We start from the raw sequence: 26,498 nt of genomic DNA, 5'->3' as shown, positions 1-26,498 counted from the left end.
AATGGAGCAGACACACCTATTCTGGAGATAGATAAATTGATTTTTATCTGCAGGAGTTTTGGGTGCGCATGTGGTGCTCCTGTCCCCACTGTGCTCCCATCACCGTCCCGCTCCCGATCCCAGACCAACTGTGCATCCCTCACACCAAACGTGTTTCATCCCAGTTGAGCATCAATTCATCCACCTTGCACATCACATCCCAGCCACGGATCACTCCATCCCGGCCCTGTGGGACTCTCTGTAACTCCCTGAAAGGAGCTTGGAGACAGGGGGGTCGGGCTCTGCTCCCCAGGAACAAGCGCCAGGAGCAGAGGAAACGGCCTCAAGTTGCACCAGGGGAGGTTGAGGTTGGATCTGGGGAACAATTTCTTCCCCAAAGGGCTGTGGGGCATTGGAACAGGCTGCCCAGGAGTCACCATCCCTGGAGGGGTTGAACGGATTGGAAATGAGGTTCTCAGGGACATGGGGTAGTGCCAGGGCTGGGTTAACACTTGCACTCAATCTTTGAAGGTCTTTTCCAACCAAAATGATTTTATGATTCTGTGACATCCCATCCCTGCATTGCTCCATCCTGTCCATGCATTTGCGTCCCAGCCATAAATCATCCCAGCCTATTTGTGACAGGCCAAGGGGTGATGGTTTTAAACTAAAGGAGGGAGATTCAGGTTGGACATGAGGAAGGAATTGTTGCCCTGAGGGTGGTGAGAGCCTGGCCCAGGTTGGCCAGAGAGGTGGTGGATGAACCATCCCTGAGACATCCCAGGCCAGGCTGGACGGGGCTCTGAGCACCCTGAGCTGGTGACGATGTCCCTGCTCATGGCAGGGGGCACTGGGGAGCTGGGAAGGTCTTTCAGCCCAAACCCGTCTGTAGTTTTGTGATTCTAGGGCTGACCCTGTGCATGGGTTGCGCTGACAGCAAGCCCACAGTGGGACCCAAAGACTGGGGGTCAATGTGACAATTCGAGGTGCTTCGTGTTCCTGCAGCACACCTGGCAGGAGGGGGGTGTTCGCTGAAACAGGGGAGCGAGCTCTGGAGCCGGGAGGGTGGGTGCTCAGGAGCTTCGCCCTGGGTTTGGCGATGCTGACCTGCCGGTCATGTGGAATGGAAATGGTCGTGGAGCCCCTGAGACTGGGGGTCCCCATGGTGTGGTTTTCTGTTGGAGCGATAAAGGACTCAGCAAACACTTTGATTCAATGTGAATCACACTAAAGCCATTTATTATAGAAACAAGCCTCCTTATATATGCAACTATATTCTAATCACGCGTCCACGCTCCAAGCATGGATTCGCTAAATGAGTATCGTGGGCTGTCCGTGCGCTGGAGTCTCACTGATGATGCGTCCGATGATTCACGCCACGCCAGGACCCCGCTGATTGAGGACGCCCCTCTTTCTCACAGCAGGTTCTGTTCTCAGCTTCCCAAAGCGGCCTTGAGATTCCTTTGAGCCTGACTAATTCAGCAACAGATCTTTATCCATCAAAACCCCGCCACAGTTTCCCTTGTGTCCTGGGGACTTGGTTGGGGACCACGGAGGCGAGGAAGCCTGAGCTCAGCTCTGACATCACTGCTCACTCTGACATCAATTGTGATGTCACAGCACAGCGCCGCTGCATGGGCATTCTATACGGGCAGGAGGCTGCAGTGGGACAGGGAACATGGGGGGACTGCACGGGTGGTGAGCAACTGGAGCAGCTGTGCAACATCTGCGGAGGGAGGTGGTCCTTGTCCCCGTGTCACTGCTCCCTCCTGGCATGTGTCACCATAGCAGGGGTAACTGCCACCCCCTGTTTCCACTGCAGCTGTCACCCTCTGTCACCTCCTACCAGCACCGCTGCTTTTCAACAGAGCGACGCGCAGCCCTGGTCTCGGAGTCACCGTGCCCAGAAGCAAAGGGGCAGCAGAGACTGGTCAGCCTGTTGTCACCATGGATTCCTCAAATATCATCAAGGTTACTGTGAAGACGCTCAAACAGGAGGAGAAGTTCGAGGTTGCTCAGAGCAGCACCATCCAGGAGTTTAAGAAAGAAGTTGCCAAACGTTTCAAAACATCCCCTGATCTGCTGGTCCTGGTATTTGCTGGGAAAGTCCTCAAGGATCAAGACACTTTGAGCCAGCATGGAGTTCACAGTGGGGTCAACATCCACGTTGTCATCAGGTCCCAGCAGAAACCACAGGATGGCCTGGCAGATCAAGAAAGAGCGACCGCCCTCATGCAACCTCCCAGCTGCAGCAATTCCAACTTATTCTGCTTGGGAAGCACGGGTCATCTGCAAAACCCAAGCTTAATCCATCACGACTTGTCTGAGCTGTCGACCTCCAGCCAGGAAACAGTGGCACAGACCATGGCGGACCTCTTGTCCAGGATCCCTGCTTCAGGCCTGGATCTGAACACCATCAACAACACCACACTTCTGCTGGGCTTCCTCCTTGGGGTGACGGACGTATTTCTCCTGGGCCTGGACTCCACAGACACGTTGGACTTGGAGAGCAGCATTCAAGAAGAAGAGGTACCCCTGCACAGCTTGAAAAGGGAGATGCAGACTGCTTTGGTGCAGGATGTCCTCGACAATGCCGACATTGTCAGGGACCTCCTCACGTCCAGCCCTCAGATGCAGCAGCTGGCTGAAGAAAATCCTGAGATTGGCCACATTCTCAGTGACCCCCAGACTATCAGAGAAATGCTGGAGGCCTCCAGCAGCCCTGCCGTAAGGCAGGAGATGATAAGGAACCATGATGTGGCCATGAAGAACCTGGAAAGCATCCCTGGAGGGTTCAGCGCTCTGGAGCAGCTGTACAGAGAGGTTCAGGAGCCCATCTTGGACGCTGTGCAGATGGGAAACAGCCCCTTTGCTCCCCAGGGCAGTGACCCACCCGTGACGGGAGCCAGGCTACCAGCCCACACCGAAAACCGGAGGCCATTACCCAACCCTTGGGCTCCGCGGTCCAGCGGGGTCAGTGGTAATGCAGGGGACTGCGATGGCCAGTTCGCCATCAGCAGCACAGGTGACAGTTTCACCTCACTGAGCTTGGGTCCTGCGGCAGGACCGGTGGTGCCCAACTCGGGGCAGGTTCAGACCATGGTTGAGCAGCTGACAGGAGACCCAAAGCTCATGCACAGCCTGGGGAGTGCGGTAACACACCCCGACAGCCCCGCACAAGTGCTTCTGAACAGCGCCGAGACACCGAGTGACGGAAATTCTCCATGTGAAGACCAGCAGGTGCAGCAGCTGCCACCGGAGCTGGAGGATGCCGAGATTTCGTCCCTGCTGAGGAACCCGCGGGCGCTGCAGGCGTTGCTGCAGATCCAGCAGGGATTACAGACCCTCTCGACAGAGGTACCGGATTTTATACTGAGTTTGCAGGACCCAAGTGTGCAGCTGGATCTGGAAAGCATGGACGACTCGTCACAAAGCAGCGAGTCTGACGACAGTGGAGATTTCAAGTCAGATGGGGAGCAAGGAGAACATCAGATGGAGATGGATGAGGAGGTGCCACAGGCCAGATTTGGGAGACAAATGGAGCAGCTCAGGGCCATGGGCTTCCAGGACCAGAGCGCAAACTTGGAGGCGCTGATTGATGCAGAAGGAGACGTCAGTGCAGCAGCGGAGATACTGGCGAAAGCACCGTCATCGGACAAGATACCATAACTGGTTTGTCCAAATGAACCGGTTACAGCACCTCCTCTGTCAATGGCTGCATTTCAGTCTCACCCCACACTAAAAGCAGCAGGGTGCATGCTAACAAGTTGTGTGCTGTAGCGTTCTTCCATCCGTGAGAATTGATTTCCCCTGGTCCGCAAGGGTTTCTTGCATCCAAAGGCAATAGACTGAAGAGCTTTCTGTGTCGCCTGTCACTGCCGGCATCAGCCTTTCCTCAAGGGAGCAAATGCTGTTATGAAAGTCAATGTGTCACTTCTGCCACTGCGTCTCCTGTGCGTGTGCTGTCCGTGAGGGTTATCTTAACAGTCAGTGGTGGCTGTAAGTCACGTTTACATCCCAAATGTATGCACAGTGGGTTTTTACCCACCTGTTGTTGCACGGAAGGATTGAATTTCATGCACCAGTTCAGAGTTCAGCGTTCCGGGAGCGGCGCGTTCCGGGGCCACCAAGCGCTGTTTACTAGAGGGTGTTGGGCCGGTGCTGGAGCGAGCTGAGAGAAGAGAACGGAGCTGGGGAAGGGGGTGTCTGGCCCCGTTGTTGGGGATTTGGGGATGCTGGGGGGGTTAGGAGGGGGCACCACCGGCTGAGCCCCACTCTGTTGTCTCTGAATCGCTGCCTATTTGTTTGTATTTGAGCAGGTTTGCAGCAAAACTGGGAAATGGGGGGATGCTGTGTCTGGCATGCTGTATCTGGGATGTTGTATCTGGGATACTGTATCTGGGATGCCATATCTAGGATGCTGTGTCCGGGATGCTGTGTCCGGGATGCTGTATCTGGGATGCGGTATCTGGGATGCTGTACCTGGCATGCCGTATTAGATATGCAGTATATAGCATGATGTTTCTAGGACGCTGTATCTAGGATGATGTATCTGGGATGCTGTATCTTGGAAGCTGTATCTGGGATGCTGTATCTGGGATGCTGTATCTGAGATACTGTATCTAGGATGCTGTGTCTGGGAACGGTATGTGGGATACTGTATACAGGATTCCTTATCTTGGGTGCTGTACCTGTGATGCTGTATCTAGGATGCTGTATCTATGATGCTGTATATATTATGCTGAATCTGGGATGCTGTATCTACAATGCGGTATCTGGGATGCTGTACCTGGCATGCCGTATTAGATATGCAGTATATAGCATGATGTTTCTAGGATGCTGTATCTGGGATGATGTTTCTGGGATGCTGTATTTTGGAAGCTGTATCTTGGATGCTGTATCTGGGATGCTGTATCTAGGATGCTGTATCTAGGATGCTGTATCTGGGATGCTGTATCCGGGATGTTCTATCTGGGATGCTGTATCTGGGATGTTGTATCTGGGATACTGTATCTGGGATGCTGTATCACGGATACTGTATGTGGTATGCTCTATCTACCATGCTGTATCTAGGATGCAGCATCTGAGATGCTGTATCTAGGATGCTGTATCTGGGATGCTCTATCTAGGATGCTGTATCTGAGATACTGTATCTAGGATGCTGTATATGGGATGCTGTATCTGGGTACTGTATGTGGGATACTGTATCCAGGATTCCTTATCTTGGATTCTGTACCTGGGATGCTATATCTAGGATGATGTATCTGGGATGCTGTATCTATGATGCTGTATATATTATGCTGAATCTGGGATGCTGTATCTACAATGCGGTATCTGGGATGCTGTACCTGGCATGCCATATTAGATATGCAGTATATAGCATGATGTTTCTAGGATGCTGTATCTGCGATGATGTATCTGGGATGCTGTATCTTGGAAGCTGTATCTGGGATCCTGTATCTGGGATGCTGTATCTGGGATGCTGTATCTGGGATACTGTATCTGGGATACTGTACCTAAGATACTCTTTCTGGAATGCTGTATCTAGTATGCTGTATATGGGATACTGTATCTGGGATACTGTATCTAGGATGATGTCTCTAGGATGCTGTATCTGGGATGCAGTATCTGGGATGATGTATGTGGGATACTGTATCTAGGACGCAGCATCCGGGATGCTGTATCTAGGATGCTGGATCTTGGATGCTATATCTGGATGCTGTATCTGGGATACTCTATCTAGGATGCTGTGTCCGGTATGCTGTATCTGGGATCCTGTATCCTGGATGGTGTATCTGGGACGCTCTATCTGGGATACGGTATCTAGGGTGTTCCATCTCTTATGCTGTATCTCGGATGCTGTATCTGGGGCTGTATCTGGGATACTGTACCTAGGATGCTGTATCTAGGATGCTGTATCTAGGATGATGTATCTGGAATGCTATATCTGGGATGCTGTATCAGGGATGCTGTATCTAAGATGATGTATCTGTGATACTCTATCTGGGATGGTGTATCTGGGATTCTGTATCTGGGATACTGTATCTGGCATGCTGCATCTGGGATGATGTATCTGGGACGCTCTATCTGAGATACTGTATCTGGGATGCTGTATCTAGGATGCTGTGTCTGCGATGCTGTATCTGGGATACAGTATCTAGGATAATGTATCTAGCATGATCTGTCTGGGATGCTGTATCTAAGATGCTGTATCTGGTATGCTGTATCTGAGACACGATATCTAGGATACTGTATCTAGCATGATCTGTCCGGGATGCTGTATCTAAGATGCTGTATCTTTGATAACGTATCTAGGATGCTGTATCTGGGGTACTGTATCTAGGATGATGTATCTGGGATACTGTATCTGGGATGCTGTATCTAGGATGCTATACCTAGGATGATGTATCTGGGATGCTGTATCTAGGATGCTGTATTTACGATGCTGTATCTACGATGCTGTATCCAGTATGCTGTATCTTGGATGCTGTATCTAGTACGCTGTATCTGGGATGCCGTATCTTGGACGCTGTATATAGCATGCTGTATCTGGGATGCTGTATCTAGAATTATCTATCTAGGATGCTGTATCTGGGATGCTGTATCAAGTATGCTGTATCTGGAATGCTCTATCTGGGATGGTGTATCTTGGATGCTGTATCTGGGATTCCGTATCTGAGATGCTGTATCTAGGATGCTGTTTCTTGTATGCTCCTATGTGGGATGCTCTATCTGGGATGCTGTATGAGGGATACTGTATCTGGGATGCTGTATCTGGGTACTGTATCTGGGATACTCTATCTACGATTCCTTATCTTGTATGATGTATCTGGGATGCTGTACATAGCATTCCGTATCTGATATGCAGTATATAGCATGATGTTTCTACGATGCTGTATCTAGGATGATGTATCTGGGATGCTGTATCTTGGAAGCTGTATCTGGGATGATGTATCTGGGATGCTGTATCTAGGATTCTGTATCTGGGATGCCATATCTGGGATACTGTATCTAGCATACTGTATCTAGGATACTGTTTCTGGGATGCTGTATCTGGGATGCTGTATCTAGGATGCTGTATCTGGGATGCTGTATCTGGGATGCTGTATCTAGGATGCTGTATCCTGGAATGCTGTATGTGGGATGCTGTATCCGGGATGCTGTATCTGGGATGCTGTATCTAGAATGCTTTGTCTGGGATGCTGTTTCTGGGATGCTGTATCTGGGGTAATGTATCTGGGATGCTCTATATAGGATGCTCTATCTGGGATGCTGTATCAAATATGCTGTATCTGGGATCCTGTATCTGAGATGCTGTATCTAGGATGCTGTATCTTGGATGCTGTATCTGGCATGCTCTATCTGGGATGCTGTATCTAGGATGCTGTATCTGGGGTGCTGTATCTGGGGTGCTGTATCAGGGATACTGTATCTGGGATGCTGTATCTGGCATACGGTATCTAGGATACTGTATCTATGATTCCTTATCTTGGATGCTGTACCTGGGATTCTGTATCTAGGATGATGTATCTGGGATGCTGTGCATAGCATTCCGTATCTGATATGCGGTATATAGCATGATGTTTCTACGATGCTGTATCTAGGATGATGTATCTGGGATGCTGTATCTTGGAAACTGTATCTGGGATGATGTATCTGGGATGCTGTATCTAGGATTCTGTATCTGGGATGCCATATCTGGGATACAGTATCTAGCATACTGTATCTGGAATACTGTATCTGGTGTGCTGTATCTAGGATGCTGTATCTGGGATGCTCTATCTCGGTACTGTATCTGGGATACTGTATCTAGGATGCTGTATCCGGGATGCTGTATCCGGGATGCTGTATCTGGGATGCTCTATCTCGGTACTGTATCTGGGATACTGTATCTAGGATGCTGTATCCGGGATGCTGTATCCGGGATGCTGTATCTGGGATGCTGTATCTAGGATGCTGTATCCTGGAATGCTGTATGTGGGATGCTCTATCTGGGATTCTGTATCTAGAATGCTTTGTCTGGGATGCTGTTTCTGGGTTGCTGTATCTGGGGTAATGTATTTGGGATGCTGTATATAGGATGCTGTATCTGGGATACTGTATCTGGAATGCTGTATCTAGGATGCTGTATCTTGGATGCTGTATCTGGGATGCTGTATCTATGTTTCTGTATCTGGGATGCTGTATCTCAAATGCTTTATCTAGGATGCTGTATCTGGGATTTTGTATCTGGGATACTGTATCTGGCATGCTGTATCTTGGATGCTGTATCTGGGATGCTGTATCTGGCATGTTGTATATGGGGTGCTGTATCTGGTATACGGTATCTAGGACGCTCTATCTGGGATACTGCATCTGGGATGCTGTATCTAGGATGCTGTGTCTGGGATGCTGTATCTGGGATGCTGTATCTGGGATACGGTATCTAGGATACTGTATCCAGCATGATCTGTCTGGTATGCTGTATCCAAGATGCTGTATCTGGAATGCTGTATCTGGGGTACTGTATCTAGGATGATGTATCTGGGATGCTGTATCTAGGATGCTATACCTAGGATGTTGTATCTTGGATGCTATATCTAGGATGCTATACCTAGGAAGACGTATCTGGGATGTTGCATGTAGGATGCTGTGTCTTGGATGCTGTATCTAGGATGCTGTATCTAGGATGCTGTATCTGGGATGCTGTATCTAGGATGATTTATGTAGGATGCTGTATCTGGGATGCTGTATCTAGGACCCTGTATCTAGGATACTGTATTTAGGATGCTGTATCGGGGATGCTGTATCTAGAATGCTATATCAAGGATGCTGTATCTTGGATGCTGTATCTAGGAGGCTGTATCTGGGATGCCGTATCTGGGACGCTGTATCTAGCATGCTGTATCTAGGATTCTGTATCTGGGATGCTGTATGTGGTATACTGTATCGTGGATGCTGTATCTGGGATGCTGTATCTGGGATGCTGTATCTAGGATGCTGTATCAGGGATGCTGTATCTAGGATGCTGTATTGGGGATGCTGTATCTGGGCACAGTATCACACAGTATCACAGTATGTTTGGGTTTGGAAGGGACCTCAAAAGAACATCTAGTCCAATCCCCCTGCTGGAGTAGGAACACCTAGTTGAGGTCACACAGGAACATGTCCAGGTGCGTTTTGAATGTCTCCAGCGATGGAGACTCCACAACCCCCCTGGGCAGCCTATTCCAGTGCTCTGTTACCCTTACTGAGAAGAAGTTTTTTTCTCAAATTTAAGTGGAACCTCTTGTGTTCAAACTTGATCCCATTACCCCTTATCCTATCATTGTTTGCCACCGAGACGAGCCTGGCTCTATCCTCATGGCACTCACCCTTTATATATTTATAAACATTAATAAGGTCCCCCCTTAGTCTCCTCTTCTCCAAACTAAAGAGACCCAGCTCCCTCAGCCTTTCTTCATAAGAGAGGTGCTCCACTCCCTTAATCATCTTTGTTGCCCCATGCTGGACCCTCTCCAGCAGTTCCCTGTCCTTCTTGAACTGAGGGGCCCAGAACTGGACACAATATTCCAGATGTTGTCTCACCAGGGTGGAGTAGAGGGGAAGGAGGACCTCTCTCGATCTACTAACCACCCCCCTTCTAATACACCCCAGGATGCCATTGGCCTTCCTGGCCACAAGGGCACAGTGCTGGCTCATGATCATCCTGTTGTCCACCAGGACCCCCAGGTCCCTTTCCCCTACACTGCTCTCTAATATGTAATTTCCCAACCTATACTGGAACCTGGGGTTGTTCCTGCCCAGATGAAGGACTCTACACTTTCCCTTGTTAAATTTCATCAGGTTATTCCCCACTCAACTCTCCAGCCTGTCCAGGTCCCGCTGGATGGCTGCACAGCCTTCTGGCGTGTCAGCCACTCCTCCCAGCTTGGTGTCTTCAGCAAACTTGCTGATAGTACACTCTATTCCCTCGTCTAAATCGTTAATGAATATATTGAATAGTATTTGCCCCAATACTGACCCCTGAGGCACTCCACTAGATACTGGCCTCCAACTAGACTCCGCACCATTGACTACCACTCTCTGGCTTCTCTCCTTAAGCCAGTTTGCAACCCACCTCACTACTCTATTGTCTAGACCACACCTCCTCAACTTAGCTGTGAGGATGCTGTGGGAGACTCTGTCAAAGGCTTTACTGAAGTCAAGGTAGACCACATCCACCTCTCTGCCATCATCCATCCACCTTGTTACATTCTCATAAAAGGCTATGGGTTTGGTCAAGCATGACTTACCCTTGGTAAAGCCATGCTGACTGCCCCTAATAACCCTCTTATCCCTGATGTGCCTTGAGATGGCACCAAGGATAAGCTGTTCCATTACTTTCCCAGGAACAGAGGTGAGGCTGATGGCTCTATAGTTACCCGGGTCCTCCTTCTTGCTCTTTTTGAAGACTGGAGTGACATTTGCTTTCCTCCAATCCTCGGGCACCTCTCCCGTTTCCCAAGACTTGGCAAAGATGATGGAGAGCGGTCCAGCAATGACTTCAGCCAGCTCCCTCAGCACCCGCGGATGCATCCCATCTGAACCCATGGATTTATGGATGTCCAGACTATTTAATTGCTCCCTAAACCAGTCCTCATTGACTAAAGCAAACTCCTCCATTGACCTGGCTTCATCCAGGGTCTCAGGGGTACAGGGTTCCCCAGGACAGCCTCCGGCAGAGTAGACAGAGACAAAGAAGGCATTCAGTAATTCTGCCTTCTCTGTATCTTCTGCCACCAGGGCACCCACCCCATTCATCAGTGGGCCTACATTGCCTCTGGTATTAGTTTTATCTGCTATGTATTTGAAAAAGTTCTTTTTGCTGTCCTTGACCCCTCTCGCCAGCTGTAATTCTAAGGAGGCCAATTTCTTCCCCAAAGGGCTGTGGGGCATTGGAACAGGCTGCCCAGGGCAGTGCTGGAGTCACCAACCCTGGAGGGTTGAACAGACGGACATGAGGTTCTCAGGACATGGGGCAGTGCCGGGGCTGGGTTATGGTTGGACTTGATGATCTTGAGTGTCTCTTCCAACCAAAATGATTCTGTGATTCTGTTCTACAGTTGTCTTGTTGTCTGCTTGAGCTTTTTCACCCCCTGCTGTAATCAGGTCACACCAGGGTTGGACACGAGGAGCTGTGAAACCTGTGTTGCAGTGCTGGACGATTGTTGGTGGTGAGTACAGCGCTTGGGTCACCAGAGCTGTCCCTTCATCCTCCTTCAGCAGCACTCAAGCAGTTTGGAGGAAGCCAGTCCTCAAGAACTTGCTGGGAAAGGCCAAGCCAGGAAAAAGGAAAGGTTGATTGCAGGAAAGTATGAAATATATATGCAGGGAGCACTAAGTCAGAAAAGGCTTCCCACGGATGCACAAGCGAGACGCCCTGGAGCTGTGCAGCACTGTGCGAGGAGGACACCCCATCCAATGGACCAAATTCCCACCTAAACCTGAATAGCAATAAACATGTGTCAAATGCTCAGGCCTGTACAAGGATTGTTGTGGTCCCATTTCTTCTTTAATCACTAAAAGGTGTCGGGCGGATGCTGCAGCACTGGGGGGAGATGCAGGGTCTGGTCTGATTGAAGTGGTTTTGGCCGGGGATCCGGTGCGTGCAGGGAGGTGGATTCACTGCGAAACGGCGGCTGGTTTGGGGGGTGAGACCAGAATCCACGGAGTGGGAGATGGGGCTGCAAGAAGCACCTTGTAATGATGCTTCCAGACTGATTGTGGAGGATGGGAGCAGGACAGAGGGACGTGACCAGCGACGGGTCCTTCCTGCTGGGAGCCCTTGGGAGGGGGAAGGTGTAGCCTCAGCCTCTCCCTCTGCATCCTTTTTCGCTCTCCCTCTGCATTGTGCCCAGTCGCGCAGGGGTGGCTGGACCAGCCTGAGCCTCTTCCTTCAGATGCCAAGTCTCAGGGCCCAAACAAGGGGGTTATTTCCCCCTGGGGGGCTCAGCAGCACCTCCTGACCCTGAGCAAGAGGTGGTGGGTGAACCATCCCTGGAGACATCCCAAGCCAGGCTGGATGGGGCTCTGAGCACCCTGAGCTGGTGAAGATGTCCCTGCTCATGGCAGGGGTGGCACTGGGTAGCTGGGAAAGTCTCAACCCAAATCATTCTATGATTTTCCACTTCACAGCAGCAGTTCACTGTCGTGCCGGGTGCTGATAGCTCTGTCCCTGCCCCTCCACCTGCTCTGGGTCACCGCAGGCCGGCCCGGCTGCTCCCAGACTCAGCTGGGGCTGTTTAAGCCCTGACAGGTCTCACCTGGAGCCTGGTGGGTCCATAAGCACCCACTGGGCTCTTTGTGGGCAGCTCCCCTTATAAACCAGCAGCCTGCTTGTGCTCAGGGCTTTTTCTTTCTTTCTTTTTTCCCTCCTTTCTTTTTCACTTTGTCTTTCAGGAACCTCACCTTGGAGGTGGGGAGGGTTGGGCTTTGCTGCCTGTGGGTCTCTAGAGGAGATTTTCTACCCTTCCCAGCACTGCCAAGCAGGTAAGGACACAGCAATGAGCTGCTTCTGCTCCCCCATGGCTGGGCTGGGCTCGGGGGCTCTGCAGTCAGGAGGTGTCCCAGCCCTGTCCTCCTCCTGTTCGCCATCCCGGATGAAGGACGATGTCATCACGTAGCTCTGGAGTGGCCCTGGGGCTTGGTTCCCAGCCCAGCTGCAGCAACTCTCTGATAGCGCAAAGAAACTCTGTCCCGGCGCTGAACGTCCGTGCGTCCCAGAGCTGCTCGCTCGCCCTGCTCAGCCGCGAGGGATTCGGCAAAGGCTTCAGTGGGTACGTGGCTGTTGGGATGTGCACGGGGTCTCACCTCATGTTTGTCCCCAAGGGAATGTGTCTCCTCTCTGGGATGGGTTTAGATTCACGGTCTCAGCACTGGGAGCCTCGCAGGGTGCGGGCTGCTGTTCCCCTGTGTTCAGAGCAGAGCTGGTGTCCCTGGTGTCCCTACTGCCCTTGTGGCAGAGACTGGGCAGTGCTGACATCCCAAAGGCCACCAGCGCACACCTGTGTCCCCACTGCTCTGCCAGGAGCTTCCGCAAGGTGAGCTATGCGTTGAGGGCTGATCTGTTGGACCGCAGCTGCTCCATCCCCAACCCACAGCTGGTCCGGAGGATCGTGTCCCACGTGGAGTTCTACCTTTCCGATGAGAACCTGGCCAAGGACGCTTTCCTGCTGAAACATGTCCAGAAGAACAAGATGGGCTTCGTCAGCATCAAACTGCTGACGTCCTTCAAGAAGGTAGGTGGGTTCTGGTGCCGGCCAGCGGGGCTGGAAGTGGCCTTCATGTGGAGGGTGTCCGTGTGTCTGGGTGTCCTCTGGCTGCTTCTGCTGGGGTGTATGGGTAGGTCCAGGTTGCCATTTCCAGAGCCCATTGGGAACGTTCTCCTGCAAACCCCTAAGATGCTCATGTGGCATGGGGACGTTGCTTTGCTGTGGTTTCAGGTTGATGGGGCCACAACGTGCCCAGACAGCAGGCTTAGGGTGGTCCCTGCCTGAGACGCTCATGGGGACGTGGTGACCCCCGTCTCTTTCACAGGTGAAATATCTGACACGCAACTGGCGGCTCACACTCTACGCCCTGCGGTTCTCAGAGCTGCTGGAAGTGAACGAGGAGGGCACCAAAGTGCGGCGGCGTGTCCCCATCCCTGAGTTCCTGCTCAGCATCCCCCCCAGCAAACTGCTGCTGGCCTGGGAGCTGCTGCCCTGTGAGCAGGATGCGCTGTTGCCGCTGCAGAAGAACTTCCTGGAGACCATCATGAGGATGTTCAGCCCCTTCGGTGCCATCGCCTCCATCCGCATCCTGCGCCCCGGCCGCAAGCTGCCCTCGGATGTGCGCAAATACACGTCGAGCTTGCCGGTGCTGCGCGTTGGTGGAGTACGAGAGCCTGGAGAGCGCCCGCAGAGCCCTGGAGGAGCTCGGCCACCCGGGCGGCCAGAGCATCAGGGTGGTCCAGCTCAGCGGGAAGGGCTCCAAGAAGAAACCGGAGGCGGTGGAGGAGCTGGTGGATCAGCTGGGTTGGAAAGCGCAGGCGACAGCCGCGACGTTCCCCTACGGCCTCGGGGGCTCTCTGCTCGGCAGCGCTCGGGAGCTGAACGGTGCCTCAGCGTTGCCATCGCTCCTCCTGAACAAGGAACCCTCGGAACCCACCTGGCCCAGCAGTGACTTCAATCCCAGCGACTGGAGCGACGCCTTCACTGGATCCCTCCTCTGCAGCGACCTCTGCCCTTCCTTCAATGCCAACGTGGGCACCGGCAGCTGCTCCAGCCCTGAGAGCCCCCACAGTGCCTGGGGCAGTGGAGCGCCCGCCTGGGCCCCCTGGGCCGGCAGCTCCTCTCGGGATCCCAAACCCCGCCCCGGGATCCCCCCAGCAACAACCAGGGTGTCCGAGCAACTCGGGCTCCGTGACAGGGTCCTGCGCCTGCCCCGTGGCCACAATGGCACCGGCGGCTTCTCCAGAAGCATTGGGAGGGGAGAGCTCGTCCTGCAGCACTGAGGCTTCTCTACATTTGGGTTTGGGGATTCTCTTTTTTCTCCTTTTCTCTGTGCCCCCCCAGAGCTGTGGTGGGTGCTGCAGCTGCTCCAGGGACCCGAGTTTTGGGCCAGGATGAAGCTCGGGGTGCTGAGCGGCAGCGGGGGCTGCACCGTCACCAGCATCTGGGATGGGGACTCTGCACCTGCTGCTGGCCGGACCTGCGGAGCTGGGGTCGCTGGGTGCTCCATGGGACCCAGGTTGTGGAGCTGGGGTGGGAAATGAGCAATAAAGGGAGATGAGGTTTCCAGGCAATTTCTGGCCAGTGTAGTGATTGTTTGGTTGGTTGCAGGACCAGGGAGTGGAAAAACAGCTGCCCAAGGTGCAGCCAGACAAGGGCAGGAGGCTCCCTGCCCTGCAGTGCCTCCCTCGCCATTCTGGGGGTGATTTGGGTTTATTTTGCTGCAGCAGGGAGGCAAAACCGGGTCTGTGGTTCCCAGTGCCCCTTACACCCCACCCCCCACAGGCATAGAGCAGATCCGGAAAAACAGCATTTAATGGAAAGCGAAAAAAAGGTCCCATGAAAGCCACTCCAGCCCCCCTCCCCCCTAATGAGGCATCCCGTCCTCCCAAACCCCTCCAGCCCCCTTCCTAACGCAGCATCCCAGCCTCCCAAACTCCTCCAGCCCCCTCCCTAATGCAACATCCCATCCTCCCAAACTTCTCCAGACCCCCCCAATACAGCATCGCGTCCTCCCTAACTCCTCCACCCCCCTCCCTAATGTAGCATCGCGTTCTCCCAAACCCCTCCAGACCACCCCCCAATGCAGCATCACGTTCTCCCAAACCCCTCCAACCCCCACCCCGCCCAGAACCCCATCCCCTGCTCTTGGTCGAATCCCCCCCTTCCACCCCAGCCCTGCGCTTGCTGGGGGGCTCAGACTTGGGGCTTTGTCCCCGTTGGTGTCTCCGTTTGCGGCCCTGCTGCTCTGCGGCCCTGCTGCTCTGCTGGGGCAGCGTGCGACTGTGGCAGCTCCATCTCTGCACTGCGCTTGCTGGGGGGCTCAGACACGGGGCTTTGCCCCCGTTCGTGCCTCCGTTTGCAGCCCCGCTCCTCAGCCGGGGCAGCCTGGGACTGTGGCAGCTCCGTCCCTGTGCTGCGCTTGCTGGGGGGCTCGGGGCTGTGCCCCTGTTCGTGCCTGCATTTGCACCCGCGCTCTTCAGGCTTGGGGACACTGCTGAGATCTTTCTTGCCCCGGGCATCTTGTAGAATGGTCTTCTTGGGGACCGCAAGGTGGCTTGTGGGGTCCTCAGTGGCTTTGTTGGGGGCAGCCGAGCAGCTGGGGCGGACATGGCTGCCTGGAGGTGTCCCTGCAGTGGTGGCCTTGCTGGAGATGCTCAGTTGTGCTAATTTTTCCTCCAGGCTCTGGTAGCCAGATGGGATGGGAGGTGGCGGCGCTGGAGTGGCTGCGGCCACCACTGTGCTCTGGTGGTTATAGGGCACGGTCCATTGAATGCGGAACACCCTGGGGTCAAAACAGCACCCACGTGGTGCCCTCAGAAGCCCTGTGAGGGGGAGAGGGAGTTGTCATGGGCTGGTCCCCATCACCGATGTCCCCTGGGTCTTCTCATGGCCGCGACATCCCCATAGGGTGAGCCTCTGTGCAGGGAACGGGGCTGCAAAGCGGGAGGAGACTCGGTTCTGGGAGGGGAAACGGGAGAGATGGCCCCGGGTACTGGGGAAATGCTCAGAAAACGGGATTTTCTGGGCACATATGACCCAGGGCAGGGCTGCTTGGCCGCGCTGGCTGAACCCCTGGGCCGGGGACACGGGTGGTGGGTGCTGGGAGTGCCCAGGGTCGGGGATGGCGAAGGGGCCGAAGGTGCCGGGGTGTCCGAGCAGACGGGGAGCCAGGGGTGCTGTACCTGCTGGTGGGGCCTGGGGGGGCGCCCAGGCTGCAGGGATGGGCTGCTGCTGCTGCATGTGCGGTGGGCACAGTGGGGCTGAGCCTGCGAGAGAGACAGGAGCAACAGCCGGCGCTCGCCTCCGCTCTTGCCCCCACGAGTGTCCCGGGCTGCAGGGGTCGCGGTGGGTTCCTACCTGGGGGAAAGAAGTTTTGGGGGAGCACGAATGGCTGTAGCAGCCGCAGGACCGAGTGGACCCAGGAGCCGTGCACTGGGAACATCGTGGTCGCTCTGACCGTTGGTAACTGAGGACTCTTTGGGGTGTCCCAGGAAGGAATGTTGGGGCTCCCCGTGTTCCACCCCAGCCCAAGAGCCTCCCCAGCTCCTCCTGGGCAGGGAAAGGGTTCAGGGGGTTTGGTGGGTGGTGGGTACAAATGCTTTTTGCTTTGAATGTTATTTTTCTGAGGAAAAGGAACAAGTCGATGCAGTCAAGCTGTGTGTGGGGACCAAGCTGCACCTTGTGCCACACAGTGAAACATTTGTAACCATTCCCTGCATTTCTGTGCGCTGGAGCGATAGTGAACTTGTTTGTGAGCATTGCTTGTGTTTCTGTGCACTGGAGTGATGCAGAGACAGGAAAAAGGGACCTCAGGGACGGGAGGAGGTGTCACAGAGCGCGTGTTGCCCAGACCTCACTCCAGCAGTCCCCTGACCAGGAAACCCGAGCAGCCCTGGATCCCCCTTGGAGGGGCTAAGCTTTCCCAGGCGGGTGACACTTGGGAGGAGATGGAACCCACCACTGTGTGCTCCCCAAAAAACGGGCCGGATGCTGCACATCTGCCAAGGTGCTGGGACTATTTGTGCTCTGCAGGACCCCAGGGATCGGGTCAGTACATCGTACATGGACCATTTGGCACCACCAAGGACATCCTGGGAGGAACAACAGGGCTTTTGCTCCTGCTATGTGAGCTGGGACAACTCCTGCTGCGAACCAGAGGCCAGAGCTCTGTGGTGGCCCGTATGCTGTTAATTAATCGCACTGTTCTCTATTAGTGAGGCACCGCTGGCCGCGAGGCTGGCTGAACCCATCTGCTGCGGGACTCGTGGCAAGGACTCTCGTTGGGGGCGTGAAGACAACCGGGCTTCTAAAAACATCAACCTTTATTTCATTTTGGAGCCAACCTGCCCCTCGACACCTCCACTCAACTCGCAGCCGCGGGAAAGGGCTCCTCAGCCCTATCTGTAGGAATTGGCCTTGTGTTTGGGCAGGAAGGTGAAGCTGGTAGGTACAGGGCCCAGAAGCATCTCGCTGGAAGAAAGAGAAGAATAAAACAAAAAAATAAGGAGAGGTTTGTGTTCAGTGCACCATACACAGTTGTTTTATGGCCCCGTGGCTCTATAGCGATGGTGACTACACTCAGGTGTCTCAAATCAAGACTTTAATCTCCCTAGAAATGAAGGCTGCTGCACAGAAGCACCCACAGTGCTGAGCTTCAGCCACAAACCACAGCCCTGGAGGGACAAGACCATCAGGTAAGGGAAATGTCCTTCTCGCCGGGGAGTCCCCAGGGTCGGTGCCGGGTTTGGTGACCTGAACGTGGCGTCACCGCTGGCGGGGATGTGCCAAAAACCAACACAAGCCTCCGAAAAGCTGCTCCCAACCTCTCTCTGTGCATGTGCGGAGCCAGAAACCTGCTCGTGCCAAACTGCATTAAGATCAGGTCCCAAAATGATGGAAGTCAGTGCTAGCACGATCACATTTGGCCTCGCTTAAGACTTGAACTGTTTCACACTTTGGAACGCACACTGTACTTTCAGTGCACAGTAATTTTCTTTAGGGTTGAGGTGGTTTAACATATTTCCTGGATGCTGGTTCAACTAAAACTTTCCATAAGGTGACTTTGTGCTCTGCCTTGTCCCTTCCCACCGATTTTACTGAAATTCAATGCTTTCTTACCTTATTTTAATCCAATCATCCACGTTCTGGCTTGCCATCAGCATCTCCAGATAGTCTCTCCCCATGTAGTAAGGTGGTCGCTCGTTAATTTTCTGAGGTAGGTGTTCTAATAAGCCGACTGGGATGTACCTGCAGTGAAACGCAACAGCGGTGGGTGCGGTGCCTCGGACAACGCGGGTTCACTGTGCTGAGCGACCCCGGCCGGCAGAGTTACCTGCAGAGGAACGAGAGCCATTCCAGCAGGAACTTCCTTGTCTTCTCCACCCACTGCGTGTCCGAGCCCCAGTGCTTGAGGCCGTAGCTGGTGAAGTCCTTGAGGATCCCAAATCTCTCACTGGAAGAGATATCCCAGTGGCACTGCTCCTTAATTTCAGTGAAAAACCATGGTTTGATGAGCGCCCCTCTGCAACAAAGAAGTGCATTGTTATTCCCCTCACTGATGCTTCTGAACATGCCAACTAATCTAAGAGGCTTTCCAGCACTCATCTGCCTGCCAGTGCCGCTTGAATTTTTATCTCAATTTCAACAGGAACCTGCTGGACGTTCCCACAGATGCAAAGTGATTTTACCAACTTTCAAAGAGTAGTTTCACCAAGAAGAAACTTCTGGTGTTTCGGGTCTGTTCAGGTATTTAATTCCCTTTTTACTCTTGCACCGATGGAGCTCAGAAGCGAGGGGGGAACACAAGCACTTGCCTTGCGATCATGATTCCTGAAACACCCATCTGCAGGGCTCGATTAGCATCTTCATAAGACAAAATATCACTGTTTCCTGTCCAGAAGGGAGAAGCCGGAGGTCAGAGCGATACAGAGGGCAAGTCAAGCTGAGCGAATCCAGGCATGGGAGAAAATTCACGAAGGACACGGGGTCCAAGAGCCAGACTGGCCAAAGAGGCCCCACAGCTCATCTTCTGAGCCCCCCAGGGATGTTGCTGACACTCCACCTCCTTCAGGCTAATCCTCTTGAATTCAACACGCAGCACTTCCACTCCACGTGACAAAACGGAACACCTACCGAAGAGAGGCATGGGGTGGCTATTCTGGCACACTCTGCTATGTAGTCCCAGTCCACGCCCCTCGTCTAGCGCTGCTCCCGGGACCGGCTGTGGAGCTGGCGAAGAAACCTGCAGTGAGACCCCAAAAAACGCCCAGAGGAGGCAGAGCAGACTGGGAATAATGGGCTTCCGTAAAGGAAATGACACGGGCAGGGGTCAAGGATCCCTCTGGAATGAGGTTTATTGGGCTGAAAGCTCCCTCCCAGAGCACCGCAGGGACCATCTCCCTTTGTCATGCACGCAAAGCTCAGAAGCACCCACGAAAACGCTCCCCGCACCTGAATTTTTCACTGTCATGAGCAGAAAACACTAAAAGCTCGTATGCAGCTCGGCAAAGGTGTTTAAAAGAGCCGCTGGGCTGCAGGGAATGGTAAAGTCACCCCCGTGTTGCGCAGAGTTCCCTGGCCACCAGCCAATGATCCCTGTATCGTGACCATGGAGGCTCCCCACTCACGGATGTTGGGGATTATTTTGTGAGCCACGTTCATCTTCTCTTGCACCCCGGTCCGTATCTTCACAGTCAGCGGGATGTCCAGCACCTGCAGAAATGGAGGGTGAGGCAGGAGTCGGCTCCATCAGCTCATCCCCCGCTGCTGGCAGATGCGCCAACTCACCGAGTTCATCCCTCAGACGATCTGTTCAAACCTGTTGGTCTGAGTCATCAGGGCGCAGCCTCCTCCCTGGGGGACAAAAAGCGGGAGAGTCAAGATTTTCTGCCTCCTCGCATAGTGAAGATGCTGCTTGGAGCTGCTCCACAGCAGCTCTCTGCTCAGGGGATGCAGCTGAGACTTGGAGCATCTCAAGACTTTTGGAGCATCTCAAGACTTGGAGCAACAGGACTCACAAAGCGTGATAGAGAACATCTTACCTTCTTGTAGACCAGGTCAATGGGACATCCCACGTTGATGTCTACAAAGTCTACTTCAATTGTCTGATTCAGGAGCTCTGCACATTTGGTCATTGTGTCTGGAAACGCCCCTTCTAGCTACCAAAGAGGGGACAGGTTGCCTGAGTTCAAGAAGCAGCTTTTCTCTTCAGAAGCGAGTTACCATTTTTTTAGGTTATCAAGGTGACAGCACTCACCTGCACCCCAAAAATATCTTCGGTGTGATGGCGTTTGAGGAGAGCCCACTCGGAGGACTGGCCCTGGAGCAGGTTGGTGCACACAGCCATCTCTCCACAGGTGACATCCGCCCTGAAGCGCTTGCAGATCCTTCGGAAAGGGAGGTTACCACACTGGGAGAGACAACAGAGACGTGGTTCTTCAGATCTGCCCTGCTCCAAATGTGGAACAGAAACATTTGACAAGAGGAGAGAATGATCTACTCACCGTGGTGAGTGGAGCCAAGTAGAGCTTGCCTTGGATTTCCAGCTGGGAAACAAGAGTGATGGAGGAAGATATTCCAGTCAGCAATTTTATCACTTGCCATGAGTATAACTCAGTGGGAAAACCAGAAGATCACCAGTTTTGTTCAGGAACCTCAGATATTCCCTGAGAACGTATTGTTTGGATGAAAGAACCAGAAACTGAACCACTTCAGTTGTTTTCACTGCTCGGCTTGGAGAAAACTCAAAGCACTTACAGACCGAGGGATGCGAGACGGGCTAATGGGTGCAAGGACAGAGGTGATGAGGAGGAGAGGCGGGAGGTGACGAGGAGGAGAGGAGGGCATCGTGCAGTACAAACCAACCAGCCCCAGCCTCGACTCTTCCAGCAGCTCGTTTCCACCCTCACCAACAGCTCAGCTCCTCCACGTGCAAGGAGCTGCAGCTTCTCTTGCTTCTCCCCCTCCAAGGACACCACCACGACCCCAAGAGCTCACCTTCCCACATCCCACCCCTCACAACAGTAACACGGTCCCCAGGCAGCTCTGTCCTCTGCCTCTCACCCAGCCCAGAGCTCCCTCCTGTCTTCCCAAGCACAATCTCAGCCACTTGACAAGAGACGGCAGCCCTCAACCAAACTCTCACCTTCTTCTTCTCGCATGCCCGCAGCTTTATAAGATCTTCATCTGTCACCGAGCCGGCTGTTTTGATGGAGGAAGGCTCCTCGCCACTCTGCCAGGCGTCTGGTTTGGGATCTTCTCCCTGCTCTGGTCGCACAGGACATTCGGGGCCGTCTCCCAGGCTCTCCTGGGCTGTTGTGCAGTTGGACACCTCTTACTCCTCTGCAGAGCACCCGGTGGCTTTGTCACCCTTCCCACTGTCGCCGTGGGGCTTGGCCAGACCGCGGAGATACTCATGGGCCTTCTTGAAGTTAAACTTCTCCTTGCGCAGCTGGTGCTGGAGGTCCTTGGAGAGGTTGTTCCTCACCAGCGTCTTCCCTTCCCACTGCTTGGCCAGGTCTGCGTTGACGATGTTCTGGTAGCCGGCCCGAGGTGGGACTGGGCAAAGCGGCAGGTGACACCATAAACGCACTTGCCGAAGGTTTGGAAGAGCACGCAGCTGCGGCCCAGGTCGCCCGGCTTCACGGCCATGTACTCACCGACATCGTGGAGGAAGCGGCACTGCGCGTCGAAGTAGCACTTCTCTGCACAGCCCTTAAAATGATAAAGAGCGGGGTGAGACCTCTGCCCTCTGCTTCCCCACCCAGGCATGCCAGGGTTGGAGATACATGAGACATAAAGACAAAGGACATTAACGAACTGGGTGAAGAACCCAGTTTTGGGACAACACCACTATCCTCCAGCACAGGTGAGGTAAGCCTGGGTCTGCCCTGGCCCAGAACTGCTCTGAGCACCCATCACACCCCAGAGCCCCGTGTCCCACCTGCGTGACCGACGGGCACAGCCTGTTCTGCTCGTAGTGGGTGGGTTTCGTGCACGGCTGGCTCTTGTTCTGCCCCCGCGCCCGCTTCCGCTCTGCCGGCTCCTTCTCCGCTGATCCACCTCCTCTCGGCTCTCCCCGTCCTGACCCGGCTCCTCCGGCCTCACCCGTTTGGCGGGGGGCTCGCTCTGGGGGCTGCCGCCATCCTCATCCTCATCCTCCTTCTTCTCCTCGACCTCCTCCCCATCCTACCCACCCCCCCGGGCCCGCAGGAACGCATGGAACTGCTCCTTGGAGGTGAGGAACCTGCGGGGACACGGCACCGGCTGAGTGGGGGTGACCGGGACACGGGGCTGCCGGGGGTGGCGGGGAGGGCACCGGCCGGGGGGTTATGGAGGGACCGGGCACCAGCCAGGAGGGATACGGAGGGACCGGGCACGGAGTGGGGGGGCTATGGAGGGGGCGGGCACGTCCCGGGTTGGGGTTGTGGCAGGGACTGGCACGTACCATGGGGGATCGCGGGGCTGGGCACGTCCCGGGGTTATGGATGGACCGGGCAGGGCTGGGCAGCCCCGCTCCGCACTCGCCGGGCACTCACCGCTGCCGCCATGCTGCCGCTCGCGGTGATGACGAAAGGGGCGGGGCGGGGCGGGGCCACGTGACGGGGAGTGTATAAAAGGCCCGGCCGAGGCCCAGCGGCCTCACAGCGGCGGGCGGGGCGGGCCGGCAGCGGGGCCCTGGTGGTGGCGCTCGGGCTGCCTCCAGCACGTGGCCGGGCTCCGTGCGGAGCCTTGAGCCCTCGGCCTCGCTCCGGAGCGGACACAGGGCTGGTCATGGCGTGAGGGACAGGAAAATACGCCTGGGGCCTTTTGTTTCATGACTTCTGAGGGGTTCCCTGATTCTGGCGAGGGGGTCTGGCTGCTCTGCATCTCCAGAGCTCCCGGCTGGGGAAGATGGAGCTCTCTGCAGAGATACAAGGCTCTTGCTCTAGGTTTTTTGGATGCTCGAGGTTGTTTTGATTTTTAAGCAGTAAATACAGTGCCTAGTTTCTAGGTGTTCAGCTGGTGTGTGCCAGCTCCCATTTCACAGAGCCATAAATCTGCCTTGGAGCCATCCCATGGGCAGAATTCTGTTGTGGCTGCTCCAGCAACAGGATTTTCCATGTTGCCCTTTGGAAACATTTGCAAGCCTAACCCAGCTGAGGTGTAGGAGGGCTTTGTCTGTTTGCTGGGCCATAGGAAGAGCTGGTTTGTGCTCTGGGCCTGGGCCCGGCTTTCCTCCCGCCAGGGACGGGCTGCAGGAGGGACGGAGGAGCTGTGAGATGAGGCCATCGTGTCCCCGGGGTTTGGGGTTGTCCTTGGACATGGGCTGTAGCCAGCACAAAACTCCAGATCTGAGGGGCTGCCGCACATGCCTGTTGGTTGTGTTAATGAGGTTAATGAGCAGCAAGCAAGGGCTGGAGCTTGTGAGGCTGGAGCGCAAAGCCTGTCCTTGCCTTTGGACTGTGGGTGGAAGCTCAGGCTGAAAACCAAACTTGACGTGTCGGATGTTGGATGCGAGATGGCACCTGCTGAGCTCTGCTCCCTCCTCTATACCCACCACGTTTTCCCCATGTGTTTAGGACTCTTGTTACAACCTTTCCTGGTCCCCATCCCTACCCACCAGAAACAGCCTCGTCTGCGACGCTCTTGCTCTGGCTGGTGTGTGTGGGCCTTGGGCAAGAATTTGAAGATTTTTGGCTCTTCTACTGCTCTGACATACCTTTCAATTTTCTTGGCACGGTGCCAACTCATAGAATTGTGATACTCGCGCGTCTGTTTGCTTCGGATATTATTTAGTTGTATTAAGGCAAAGTGAATTACACTGATTTAAAGACGTTATGGCATAAGTTGTATCAGTTATTTCCTACATTGTGCTAACTGATTCCATATCTGTGTTGGGCCTTCTTTTTAAATTGAAGTATTCATTATATAACAACAAGGAACTGGACAATGGTCATGATGATACTGTGTGGTTTGTCACTGGTTTATTTCATTATACTGCAACCGCTAATGAATTTCTACTCACTTCTGCTTTACCTTGAAAAGCCTCCAGGAGAGATTAAAGAGCAGTATGGCTCTGTGTTTGCTAATTGGTCAAGCGAATCTTTAGAAAGGCTGACTAACATACTTTTGTTTTTTCGCTAGGACAGTTTGCAAATGTTTTAGAGAGCTTTGAATATCCTTGGAGTTTTGATAGAACTGTGATGGTGTTATCCGATTTGCTGAATGTGTGTCAGTTTCTGTTAATGTTAAGAGAAATGGTGTTCAACAGAAGGTTTGCCTCTCTTTTTTGTCCTGAGATTTGTGGTGCGTCTTCGGAAGCTTTATCAAAAAGCTCTCCTGGCCGCTCGAGAAAGAGCAAAACAGCGAAAGCTGCCGCTGCAGCCACTGCCCCCGCAACGGCGGCTTCGCAGGCTGAAGCTACAGCTCCTCCGCAGAGTTCCTCTGCCAAGGCCGCTGCAGATAACGTTACTTCTCCAGCCTCAAAGGCTAACAAGGCAGCCCCTCCTTCCTCACACACTGGTCACAGTTGCTGCTGTAACCACAGCAATCACTGTGACAGTCATTCAGACTCTGGAAATGAATCAAATGATGGTGAACCCATATCAGCATCAGTTGCCGGTTGTAAGAAAGTCACTAGAAAGACTACCCGTGCAGCAGATGATGGCACAGGGCCAACATCAACCCAAGGGCCATCATCATCAGGACAGGGAGGAGATGAAGTGACCACCACTCGGTCCTTTTCTCCAGGTGAACTGAGAGATCTGCGAAAAGACTTTAGTCGTCGTGAAGGCGAGAATATTTTAACCTGGCTGCTCCGATGCTGGGACAATGGGGCAGGAACAATTGAATTGGAAGGTGGTGAAGCCAGGCAGCTGGGATCTCTGTCAAGAGATTCCACCATTGATAGGGCAATTTCAAGAGAGTCTAATGCCACTACTCTCTGGACCCGACTCCTGGCAGCTATGAAAGTAAGATTTCCCTACAAGGAAGATTGTATATCCAAGTTAGGGAAATGGAATACTATGGAGAGAGGTATTCATTTCCTGAGAGAATTAGCTGTGCGAGAGATCATCTATTTTGAACCAAACAGCCAGGAGGGGACAGACCCAGATAGAATCAATTGTACACGACCTCTGTGGCGCAGATTTGTACAAGGGGCACCACCTGCATATGCTAAGTCATTGGCAGGAATGGTCTGGTCAGCTGGAGGTAGACAAGATATTACTGAAGTGATTGAGCAGCTCCGGAACTTTGAGGACAGCCTTGCTGGTTCTCTACGGGCTTGTGTCTCTGCTGTGGAGAAACTGTGTGAAAAATCTGATGACTGGTTTGAAAAGCTATTGCAAGAAATCAAAGAACTCAGAGAAGACACATACCATTCACGACCTGCACAAACCTATGTTTCAGCTGTTAGGAAAAGGCGTTTCCAATCTCGAGAGAGAGGACAGAGGCAGCCCACAAAAAGAGGTTCACTGTGGTTCTTCCTACATGAGCAGGGAGAAAACATGAATAAGTGGCATGGAAGACCTACCTCAGAACTTCAAGCACGAAGACGTGAGATCAAAGAAAAAACTCCTAGGAAGGTGGCTGCTCCAGTTTACAAAAGGAGCAGAAGAGATTCTGATGCTCTTGAAGGAACCTCTAATTCACACCCAGAGACTGTGCAAAACAGAAATTAGAGGTGCCCTGCCTCCAACCAGGTGGAGGAAAGGGATATCAGAGTTTATTGGACTGTACAAATACGATGGCCTGGTACAACACACCCCCAGGAGTACAAAGCTTTAGTGGACACTGGTGCTCAGTGCACGATAATTCCTTCTAATTATAAAGGAACGCAATCCATCAATATTTTTGGAGTGACTGGGGGATCCCAGGAACTGACTGTTGTAGAGGCTGAAATGAGCCTAACTGGAAAAAACTGGCCAAAGCATCCCATTGTGACTGGTCCAGATGCTCCGTGCATCCTTGGCATAGACTACCTCAAGAGAGGGTATTTTAAGGACCCAAAAGGGTATAGGTGGGCATTTGGTATAGCAGCTGTGGACACTGAGAAAATTGAACAGCTGTCTGATTTGCCTGGTCTTTCAGATGACCCTTCTGTTGTAGGACTGCTGATGGTTGACGATCAGCAGGTGCCAATTGCTAACACAACAGTGCATCGCCGGCAATATCGCACCAACCGAGACTCTTTGATTCCTATTCAGAAGTTGATCCATCAATTGGAAAGCCAGGGTGTGATCAGTAAGACTCGCTCACCTTTTAACAGCCCAATCTGGCCAGTGCGTAAGTCTAGTGACGAGT

General features: G+C 53.5%; 1 protein-coding gene, 1 long non-coding RNA gene and 1 pseudogene across 3 annotated transcripts in view; 1 reads left to right on the top strand and 2 right to left on the bottom strand.

Annotated features, from left to right (window-relative positions):
• LOC309451828 overlaps positions 1–22,781 on the bottom strand; it is a 231,465-nt gene extending 208,684 nt beyond the window's left edge. The window contains exon 1 of the long non-coding RNA XR_014186331.1: positions 22,660–22,781. This is a non-coding gene — a long non-coding RNA (uncharacterized lncRNA). The remainder of the gene's footprint in view (positions 1–22,659) is intronic.
• LOC309451826 (la-related protein 6-like) lies at positions 12,610–14,494 on the top strand (the record flags this gene model as incomplete). Its single annotated transcript, XM_082076521.1, is given in 4 exon segments — positions 12,610–12,776; positions 13,028–13,238; positions 13,537–13,859; positions 13,861–14,494. Coding segments are annotated over 4 exon segments (1,335 nt in total).
• On the bottom strand, positions 16,534–22,502 carry LOC309451825 (tRNA-dihydrouridine(47) synthase [NAD(P)(+)]-like; annotated as a pseudogene). The gene is made up of 13 exons: positions 22,156–22,502; positions 21,358–21,926; positions 20,717–20,758; positions 20,470–20,622; positions 20,255–20,371; positions 20,001–20,066; positions 19,815–19,925; positions 19,347–19,442; positions 19,028–19,103; positions 18,547–18,735; positions 18,333–18,461; positions 17,558–17,684; positions 16,534–16,567 (listed from the first exon to the last, which is right to left on the bottom strand). The product of its transcript is annotated as a tRNA-dihydrouridine(47) synthase [NAD(P)(+)]-like (transcript).
• Positions 22,782–26,498: the final 3,717 nt, after the last annotated feature.

The sequence above is a fragment of the Streptopelia decaocto genome, assembly GCF_964273445.1.
Source record: "Streptopelia decaocto genome assembly, contig: HAP1_SCAFFOLD_86, whole genome shotgun sequence".
Classification (NCBI taxonomy): domain Eukaryota; kingdom Metazoa; phylum Chordata; class Aves; order Columbiformes; family Columbidae; genus Streptopelia; species Streptopelia decaocto.
Note: the sequence above shows the minus strand (reverse complement) of the source record. Positions and strands in the feature narration are given on the sequence as shown.